Source organism: Crocodylus porosus, unplaced genomic scaffold (genome assembly GCF_001723895.1).
Source record: "Crocodylus porosus isolate Cpor-Errol unplaced genomic scaffold, CroPor_comp1, whole genome shotgun sequence".
NCBI classification, from domain to species: domain Eukaryota; kingdom Metazoa; phylum Chordata; order Crocodylia; family Crocodylidae; genus Crocodylus; species Crocodylus porosus.
This window is the reverse complement of record NW_017728907.1, coordinates 33435546-33445741: the sequence shown is the minus strand read 5'-3', so window position 1 is coordinate 33445741 and position 10196 is coordinate 33435546. Positions and strand designations below refer to the sequence as shown.

Genomic DNA, 10196 nt, shown 5'->3' with positions numbered 1-10196 from the left:
GGGTAGGGCTAGGATTCAGAGTGACCCAAACAAATTGGAGGATTGGGCCAAAAGAAATCTCTTGAGGTTCAACAAGCTCAAGTACAAAGTCCTGCACTTAGGGCAGAACAGTCCCATGCACCAGTACAGGCTGGGGGCTGACTGGCTGGGCAGCAGCTCTGCAGAAAAGGACCTGAGGGTTATAGTGGCCAGTAATCTGAATATGAGCCAGCAGTGTGCCCTTGTTGCCAAGAAGACTAACGGTATACTGGACTGCATTGGTAGATGTGTTGCTGGTAGGTCAGGGGAAGTGATTATTCCCCTCTAATCAGCCATGGTGAGGCCACATCTGGAGTACTGTGTTCAGTTTTGCGACCCCCACTACAAAAAGGATGTGAACAAATTGGAGAGAGTCCAGTGGAGAGCACCAAAAATAGCAAGGGTGCTGGGGGACATTACTTATGAGGAAAGACTGGGGGAACTGGGCTTATTTAGTCTAGAGAAGAGGAGACTGAGACGACATTTAATAGCAGTCTTCAGCTACCTGAAGCGGGGTTTGGAAGCGGGTGGAGTTAGGCTATTGTCAGTGGTGGCAGATGACAGAACAAGGAGTAATGGTTTCAAGTTGCAGCAAGGGAAGTTTAGGTTACATATTAGGAAGAATTTCCTCACTAGGAGGTTAGTAAAACCCCTGAACAGGTCACCCAGAGGTGGTGGAAGCTCCATCCTTGGAGGTTTTCCAAACCCGGCTAGACAAAGCTTTGGCTGGGATGATCTAGTTGGGCCTGGTCCTGCCTTGAACAGGGGTTGGACTAGATGACCTGAGGTCCCTTCCAACCCTAATTTTCTATGATTCTGTGATCTGCATGTCCCCTCCCCCATCTGCTGCTGCCTCTGTCCCAGGCTTATGATGAGGGACTGGTGTGTGCTCTTCATGTTCCTGCCCAATTCCAGCTAGGCTTAGCTTAGCAGAGAACAGCAGTAGGAGTGTGGGGTTCTCCCTGCCCAGTCCTCCTGGGTGTTCCCTGCTGAGCTTGGTTGCCATATGCCAACACCCTCCAACACAACAACTCTTTCAATTCATTTCGTAGTTGGGAGCTCTAGAACTGCTGCAGTGGGCTCAGCAGAGGATGGCAGCAGCCATGTACTTGCTCCCAGGATGGCAGGAAACATGCCGGAGACTGGCAGAGAGGAAGAATGAGTCTGCTGCTGCTGCAGCTGAAACTACTGCTGTTCCCAGCTGGAGTTGGTAGTACTGATTCTGGAGCCCTTGTCCTCCCCCTCAGTTAGGGCCAACAGGTTCAGCAGGGACAGAAGCAGTGGCAGCAGCAGGCACTGTTGCAGCTGAGGAGGGTGGGGAAGGCAGGGGTATTGAGAGCAGGGAGACAGAGATGGGATTTTTATCTGATTTATGCATGTAGAAGAAAAAATCCCCTGTGCTACTCCCAACAATGAGGTTCATCTATGCCACTGCATCCCCCTCTCCCCTTCCCCCCATTTTGCCCCTGGTTAGCAGTATTCTTTCTTTATACCTTCAGGGTATCAGGTGGTTCTTCCCAAGGACCAAATTGTAATATTCACAAAACAGTGAAAGTTGGCTTATGGTAAAGTGGCCTGGAAAATGAGAGATGCTTGTCAAAGTTCTAAGGGACCCTGCATCATTCTGAAACATGAAGTTTGCATAACAAGACCATTGTTATGGGGAAAGGAGCTTTTGAAATGTTGCTGACTGAATAAGATGAAAGATGTTTGCACCTGGTAGCTGACACTTCTCCTGCCTCAGATTCTGCCAGATGTTTCATTCAGTTTGCCAAATGGAGGTATGAGAACATCATTTCTCAAACCTCAGCATGTCTGTTAAAGAATTCTTCATTTTCCTATTCTTTGTGCTTTCTAATAATGCAAAAACAAATACTGAAAAACCTGTTTCTTAGCTAGCAGAAGCTCAGACTGTTTAAGTTTTCCATATGCAGGTTGCCTATTCCTGTTTCTAGATAAATAACATTTTAAAGAACTTGGGAAGAATGAGCTTTAACTAAATGAAATTTGGCAACCTGACATGACACTGAACAAGTGGTCAACTTGTAGCCACTCTGAAGATTTTAATGCTAAAAAAAATCATTCCTGACCAAAGGAAACCTTCGATAAATAGAAGATATCATCTTGAAACTTAAAAACCAAGATAGGTACAAACTTATTTGATATTAATTGAGAACAGGAGATTTTTATTCATATAAAATTCTAATAAAGACCTTTGTGCTTCTTATAAACCTTTTGAAATTTATTGTAGAAATACCTTGAGCTCCCAGTCTGTAGTTTTTTACAGCTTCAAAATGGTGTACAAATATGTATTGATCTTGAGAAAATCCCTGTGGTTCAGTTGAGCAGTATATTCTTTTATAGATGGACAAGTCACTTCACTTTTTTCCCCCAAGGCCATATAATCGGGTTCTAAATATGAGGGGGTTGAGCCCCCCCATAAGAAACAAGATCTCCCAGTCCACCCTGCGCTTTTCTAAGCAAGTCCAGTGGAGGCAGCTCCTTCCAGCTTCTGGCTGCCACTGCTGCAGACTCCCCCAAGAGTCGGATTGTAATTTGAGCCCTACATATAACATGTTAGTGGGAGAGCTGGTATTGCAGCTCTAGGTTCTTTTGTCTAGTAAACTGGCCATAGGACAATCTCTCTGCTTCCATTTCTTTAAATATATTTTGTCTGGAGATTTAGTAGCAGTGATTCAGGATCTTATTTTGACTATATTCAGAAAGAGGAAGTGATGTGGCTATTTATATCATGCCAAATATCTTTCCCAGTATCCAGCATGATACTGCCTTCTATGTTCCATTTAAAACCACAGGTTCCAGATTATTAGAGAATTTATTCAAATCAAGACAAGGTTTCCCCCCTTCCCATTCAATATGGGAAAAAGCACCTCTTGTCCTTGAGTACAGGGTGAGGAGGGAAAGTGAGGAGGCAGCTGCTGTGGCTTTGACTTCAGCCCTTACTGGGGCTCTGGGTTGGAATTATATCTGCATCAGCTATGTCCCCCTCTGCCTGCCTCTTGCAGCCCCTGTCCTCTCCTAGCCTCTGCTCTCTCTTGCTTTCTCTCTAGCTCTATCCCCCATTGCCTGACCCACCCCCGTGGCCTCTGCACCTCCCTCCATCCACCTCTCTGCCCCTTGCAGCTTACCTAAAATGGATGCTGTAAAGTAGGGGAATTGGATTTAAAAGTTTTCTTGCCTAGAAAGGATTTTTTTTTCCTGGTGAAGAAAGTCTGTCAATTTTAATGTGGCACATAACATAAAGATAGCCTTAGTGTCTTGTAATGTAAAGTGGGCCTAAGTATGGACATTAAAAAAAGCCTGAGCCTGAATTGATTAGTTAGTTTAACCTGCATTAGTTGATTAGTTAGTTTAACCTGCATAGATTGACCTGACAAGCAAGTGAAGAGGCATTTGCTTCTGAGTCAGGTAATGCAGCCACGTGCCTGCCGTGGCTGAGGCTAGAAGCTGGGTGGAGGGGCTAGAGAGAGCCTTCCCTTCCCTTCTGCAGGGAAGCTGAGCTGAAGGGAGGGTGTGGCCAGGCCTTGGCAGCCTGAGTATGATTGGGGAGGGGATTAAACCCCTAGCCTGGCCTGCAGGGACCCCAGCCTGGGTGTGACTGGAGGGGGAGGTGAGAAGAAGCCCTTGCCAGGCTTTTGTGGTAGGGGAGAATGGCCAGACACCAATTCTTCTTTGGCTCTGAGGGGTCAGGCAGTGAAAGCGGGGGCGTGGCCAGATCCCACTCCTGGGCCTGAGGCGGGGGGGGGGGAATCATAGGGAAGTAGGGCTGACAGGGACCTCCACAGGTGCCCTAGTGTCTAGTCCAGCCCCTGCCTGAGTCGTGGCCAGACACTGTGGCTCAGGCTGGGGCCATGGGAGCTGTGCGTCCGGATTGCTCCTGGCTTCCCGTGCCCAGGCCAAGCTGGGCTGTAACAGAGCTGCTACAGCAGGTAGGGCTCTCCCCCTCCTCCTCTTCCCCTTCCCCTGCCACCGCAGGGTCGGGGGCAGGCTCTGTGCAGTGCTGCCTTGGGGCTCAGGGCTGGAGGGGTCCAGTGCTGAGCCCCTCTGTGGGGAAGGAGGGGAAAACTGGCCATAGGAAAGCCTTGTTGACTTTTCCCCCCAGCAGTGCAGAGCCCCCTGGCAAGCAAACTCTCTGCTTTTTAGATTCTAGTGCTTGTACCATAGCGTCTGGACCTGGGCTCAGGCAGGAGCTGGACTAGACACTAGAGCACCTCTGGGAGATCCCTGCTAGCCCTGCTTCTCTGTGATTTCCCCCTCCCTTCCTCTTGGGCCCAGGGCTGGGGTCTGGCCATGTGCCTGCTCTCATTGCTCAAGTAACCCCTCGCAGGAGGGGTTACCAGCATCAGGCCATGCCCCCCACTCCTGCTGTTGGACCAGCGAGGGGCAGTCTGGAGCAGGGTTTCCCTGCTCAGCCAGCTGGAGCAGTGGTAATGCTCCAGCTGGGAAGAGGGGGTCAACCCTGCTCCACTAGAGCAGGCAGCCCAGCCCAGGACTCTGAAGCATCCTGGGATGCTGGAGGGCTGTTAACTTAAACCAGGAAGCGGTCTGGGACAGAATTTCCATAAACCAGTTTGACCTAAATCTGTTAAAGTTGATATTGTGTGCAACCAGGTTTATTTTAAAGCAGTTTTGGCCATTTTGAAAGCAGTTTATATGACTGAATTTCTATTCTGTTACAGATTTAAACTTGTTTCTGATCACTTAAACTGGTTTATGTGTAATTTCTGTCCCTAGCCTAACAGAGCAATGGTTGTGCAATCAGAAGCTTTGCTGTAATCTGACAGTATTCAGATGACCATAACTTGAGATTTTATAATGGTTCCATGCTTAACAAGTTTTTGAGCTATTATTGTTGCTTAAAGTTCATTCTGTGATTTCAGAAGTAGAGATCAAGCATTGACTTTAATCCTAAACTATATATTTTTTTATTGTTGCTCCTTCCATTTCTTCAGACTTTTTAGAAGTGAGTCCAGACAGAGTACAGATGGGAGCAGCATATATTTCCCTCTTAAAACGTTGGATGTAAAGAATATGTACGAATTAGTTGATGCCGAAGAGAATACAAAATACATCGGGACAAACATAAACATGGGTGTAAAAAATAAATAAGGCAAGTAAAAGTAGAGCTGTATCTATTGAGTAGAGGCTGTTTAGATTTTACAAGATCCCTTGATTTGTATTTAACCAACTGAAACGTTGTCAGTATACTATCATGGCATGGTAGGTTTTTAGGAAAATTATACCCTGTTTTGTGAATTACTTTCCAGCATGGTTGCAGAGATTCGCTATGAAGCAACATTATAACAAAGAAATAGTTATTCAGCCATTATCATGTAATATGCTTTTACTGAAAATTCTATAAACAGAAAAATTACTAACAGTTTACTACAGTAACAGAATATTTTGATGGTTGTCAGAGTAACAAATTGTGAGATTTTGTATCAGGCATAGATTTGAATGCATTTTCAAAATGTTGCTATTAATTTGTTTCTCTTGGGTAAGTACTCCTTGATTAAGGCATGTATTTTATCACCTGTTCAAAGAGCAGGCAATTTTATCTTCTCACTAGGGAGTCGGGAGAGGAAGCAGGAAGAGAGAATCAAGCAGCGTAAAAGAGATTTAAGGGAGTAATGAAAGAAATGAAGTGTGGGGGTAGATGGGCAGTGGAGAGACAACAAAAAGAGACAAGAAGAGAATAGAAAGGGACTCTGTGGGAAATGACAAGAGGAGGAGACCAAGAAATGGCAGGCACACTTCTTTCCTTATATCATATACAAAACTATAATTCCAATATTTAGATTAATTGAATCATTGGTCTATGGTTTATGGTATTTGGGAAAATGTCTTGTAGTTCTCTTATGTTAAGTTAGGAGAATAACAGCAGAAAATAACAGGTGATGATTTCAACCTGTGTAAGTTGAGAGAGAGCTCTCAGGAACGCAACATAAAATTAAAAATGGACTTGTAATAGCTTAGTGCTGCTACTGCATATGTGACCCTATCGTTCCTTGCTTGCTGGTCTGCTTAACTGCATGCTATTTACCTGGTGCTTGGCACTGATTAGCTGCCAATGGATTTGTATGTCTTTGACAGACTTGTGTCACAGATGTAGAAAATACTTGCTGAACACAAAGCAGACAAATGTGATATCTTTTATTAAAATGTGATATATTTTATTAGACCAACTAAATAGTTGGAAAAATTGTTTTATCAAGCTTTTGGGCACACCCTTCTTCAGGTATAGGGAGAATCTGATGTTGTTTTGTGTTCTCCTGGATGGAATAGAAGCCAATATGCAAAATGCAGGTCTGAGAAAATGCAAATGCGTGGTGTTTTGAACACAATGCCCTCCTAAAGCTGCTATAAGTCATTCTAGAAAAATCAGAACTGAGCTACTTTGAACCTGGAGTTTGTATATGTAGCAGAAAGCGGGGGTGGATAGATCAGTGATCATGACAATGTAGAAATGTGTATTTCCAATACATTAAAGATTAATTTAGCTTTTGTTTACACACCCCACGAAAATCCTTGCCTCTTGCATAATTCCTGGACCATCATGGCTATGACATCACTCCAATACTACGTGTACCTTATACGAATTATTTTTTCTTTGTTAGAAAATACTATATGCTTTAAACCTTCAGCCAACCCAACTGGATTACATCATCTGATCACTTCTTTTATTATATTGTATTTTTGAGAGAATTATGAAGATGGGAGGGGGAGTCTTTTATTATCCATCATGTTCTGCTTCTTTATATTTTTTCGGTTTTGGAAAGACACTGTCTGTATATCAAACAAATACTTTGAATAATTTTAGTATTTCTCTTGTACAGATTTATGATGAAGGTAGAAGTAGATTTGGTGATGTTACAAGTAGATTTTTGCTAGATACTTTCTGTGCTCCAATTTAAAAACTGAAGCAACTGACATACTGAAGAATCCTATTACATTTTATTGTTGGCTATCTGACTTGTTAAATACTGAAAAATTCCACAGTTTTTGTGATGCCAACAGAGACATCTGTTTTTAATTTAAATACCTCATCCAGTGACTTTACATATTAAAAACCACTTTTTAAAAACAATGAGTTCAGAAAGATTTCATCATCATTTTTTGCGAGACATTGTTTCTACTGAAGACAGTGTTCAAGAAGAGAGGAAGCATCTAGCTTTTCGTAATTAGTCAGAGCGAAACAGATATGGATTAGGTTTTAAAATCAAGTGAAAAGGTACAGTGTGGATATAACATTGGCTGCTCTTTCTTAAATACGACAGTGCATTGGATCTGAGAAAAGAAAGTGGTGGGTGGATTTCTACATATTTAAATCGCTTCCTTTAGGCTGTTAAAGAAAATAATTGCAGATGGGACAATAAAGAAAATCTCTTCACCTCATAAAAGGAATGAGTTGTTGGAGAGAAGTCACTGGATTGTTCATTTTTAGTCAGTCTACAGTAGATGAATTAACAGAACTTGAGGTCCAAATGAGGTGTTCAGAGAGCAAAATAAACTCATATAACTGATAGTTTTAGTTACCAAACCTGAGCCAATATGGGCCTCTCTCCTGTAAGGCAATGAGCAACTTCTACACTAATTTGGATGCAGGTTGCTCAGGATTGAGGCCAGAGACTAATTTTGTTAACAGTACTTTTAGTCTAACTTTGACTTCTAATTATGTCAGGCTATTGTTCATGAATCTGAATAGTTTTGTGTACAGATGTGAAAGTCCACAAATTACTGAGAAATGAAGATGTTTTATTTGTTGACAAAAACTGTAATAGAGAGGTAAAGTTGCCCTGTCATTCCTCAGGGGTGGGCAAAATACAGCCCACGGACTGGATCGGGGCTGCGGAGGAGCTTTGTCTGGCTCGTGGCGGGTCCCCCAGTCCCACCTGGTCCAGGCAACATTCCACCCTGACATGTCCTGCTGCCTCCTGGGCACACAGTGGGGCTGGAGTGGCTTTGCAGCTGGACTACTTTTCTAAGCAGCCCAGGCAGTAGCAGCTCCTTCCAGCTGCTGCCTCTGGCCCCAGTCCCACCGTACTGGTGGGGACCTGCGGGCAGCCCTCCCCCACTCTGCACCTGCTGCGGACTCGCCTGCTCATGCTGAACAGCTGCAGGAGTGCTAGCAGGGCAGAAGTGTGCTCGGCGTGGGGGGGAAGGCAGCCCCTCTCCCTCACCGCGGCCCGGCGCTTCCTGCAGCAGCCATGCGGAGCCCATGCTGGGCTGCCCTGTGGCCCTCTGCACTGGCCCCACTGCCCGGCTGGGCAGCCCGGAGATGGTGGTGACAGCAGTGGAGCTGCAGGGCAGCCCAGAGTGGGCTCTGTGCAGCTGCTGCAGGAAGTGCTGGACAGCAGTTGGGGGAGGGGGGGCGGGAGGCTGCTTTTCTTCTGTGCCAAGCACACTTCTGCCCCACTAGTGCTGCTGCTGCTTCAGCTGTTCAGCATGAGCAGGTGAGTCCACAGCAGGCGCAGGGCAGGTCAGGGCTGCACACAGGTCCCCGCCAGTACTGTGGGGCTGGGGCCAGCTGCTGCTGCCACCTGGGCTGTCTAGAAAAGCAATCCAAAGCAGAGCTGCCCCAGCCCTTCTGCGTGCCCAGAAGGTGGCAGGACGCTCCACAGGCGGGTGGTGTGGAGCAGGTGTGGGGGCCTGGTCATTGCTGTGCATGCGGTCTGTCTGATCCACTCCCATTGAGGTGAGTCAGGAGTAGGTGCAGGACCTGCTTTGAGTGGTAGAGCGATTAGCTGTAGTAATTTGGAAAACCAGTGATATCTAGTGCAAGGAAACTTAGGAAGTCAGCTGTCTTCCTGCCCTTCCCTTGGTGTGTGCTTGTAACTGAGAAGCAAATGAGATTCTGCATGACTCATTTTAATGAGTCATGAATTCTGTGCACTGTGTTAGCATTAGTGCTTAGGAGCAATCGTGCCATGAGGATTGTCAGCAGTGAGGTGGGATGCAAGAGTGGCTTGTGGATTCAGTGATGGGCAAGTGAAATACAGTGTTAGAAGGAATCCTGTGGGAACCATTGAAAGAATAGTTAAAAATTGCAGATGTGGGTTTGCCCTTGGGTAGGAAAGATAGCTTCACAGGGTACATGCATGTTATCTTCTAACTGGGACTGGGGCAAAATGACTGAGAGGTGTGAAAGGCCATGATCTGAGCCCCAGTCATGTTCTAAAATCCTTGTTCAATACTTAAATTAGGATCACTTAACTATAACTATACTCTGTATCTTACAAGGCACAATACATTTCTGATATTCTGAGTAAGCTCAAGGATTTTAGAGCATTTGGAGTCAAAATTAGTTCAACATTCTTTTTTAAAAATAATTACAGTAGAGGCTGAGCTCTGCTTTTGTTTGAGAAACTACAAAAATACTTCTAAAACCAATAATTCAGAAGCTGGTTCTCTAAATATACATATTATTTTTGGGGGGGATATAGCTAAAGCTTGATTGCAGTGCTTAGTTACATAACCTAATGCTGAAGTGCATGTAATATCTGAGTATCATTTTATTTCAGCACAGAATTGTTTCCTGAAAGTTTTTTTTTTACCGTTGATCCACAACATTAGAGTAAATTGCTTTTGAAAAATCTCACATTTGCTTAAAGGGTCACTGCCTGGAGTTTAACCTACATTTAACTTGTACCATTTTTGCAGTTTGATGAGAAATCTGATTGTAAAGGGACACACCTTGCCTTGGGCCAGTGACAGTAGTGGAAATTGTGTGGCTGATCAAGAGCTGTGTGACTAAGGGAATAACATTGTCATAGTAGGTGTCTGTACTACTATGAGAGTGACTAATTGTTACCACATCTAAGTTGAAATAAATAGACAAATAGGTTTGTATAGAGCTTTGCTTGGATGAAAAGCAGATACTGGCTACGGGGGACGACCTTATCGGCGACCTAGTGATCGATGGGAAGCTGGGTGACAGCGACCATGAGCTGATGCCCTCGCCCAGGCCCCTACTTGGCCCAGCCACCCAGGGAGCCACGTGACCGGAGCCGTGCGAACAGGGTGCGTAAACAGGCGCTCGAGTTAGCGCAGGGGAGGGCGTGGGAGGGCACGAGACCCTGCCTGCGACCCCGCTCCAGCCATAGCCAGCCTCAGCCGTAGCCAGCCTACCAGAGGCATGACACGGATGGGCACGCGCC

At 45.2% G+C, this 10196-nt stretch overlaps 1 protein-coding gene across 3 annotated transcripts in view; it reads left to right on the top strand.

Annotated features, from left to right (window-relative positions):
- Positions 1-1565: 1565 nt before the first annotated feature.
- The window catches only part of FNBP1L (formin binding protein 1 like), a 67357-nt gene continuing 58726 nt past the window's right edge, over positions 1566-10196 (top strand). Inside the window, exon 1 of one of the 3 annotated variants that reach the window (XM_019531093.1) lies at positions 1566-1799. In XM_019531093.1, coding sequence (XP_019386638.1) covers positions 1773-1799 — 27 coding nt within the window. In that variant the 5' untranslated portion in view covers positions 1566-1772. The remainder of the gene's footprint in view (positions 1800-10196) is intronic. The other 2 variants (XM_019531091.1, XM_019531092.1) reach the window with 2 other exon arrangements.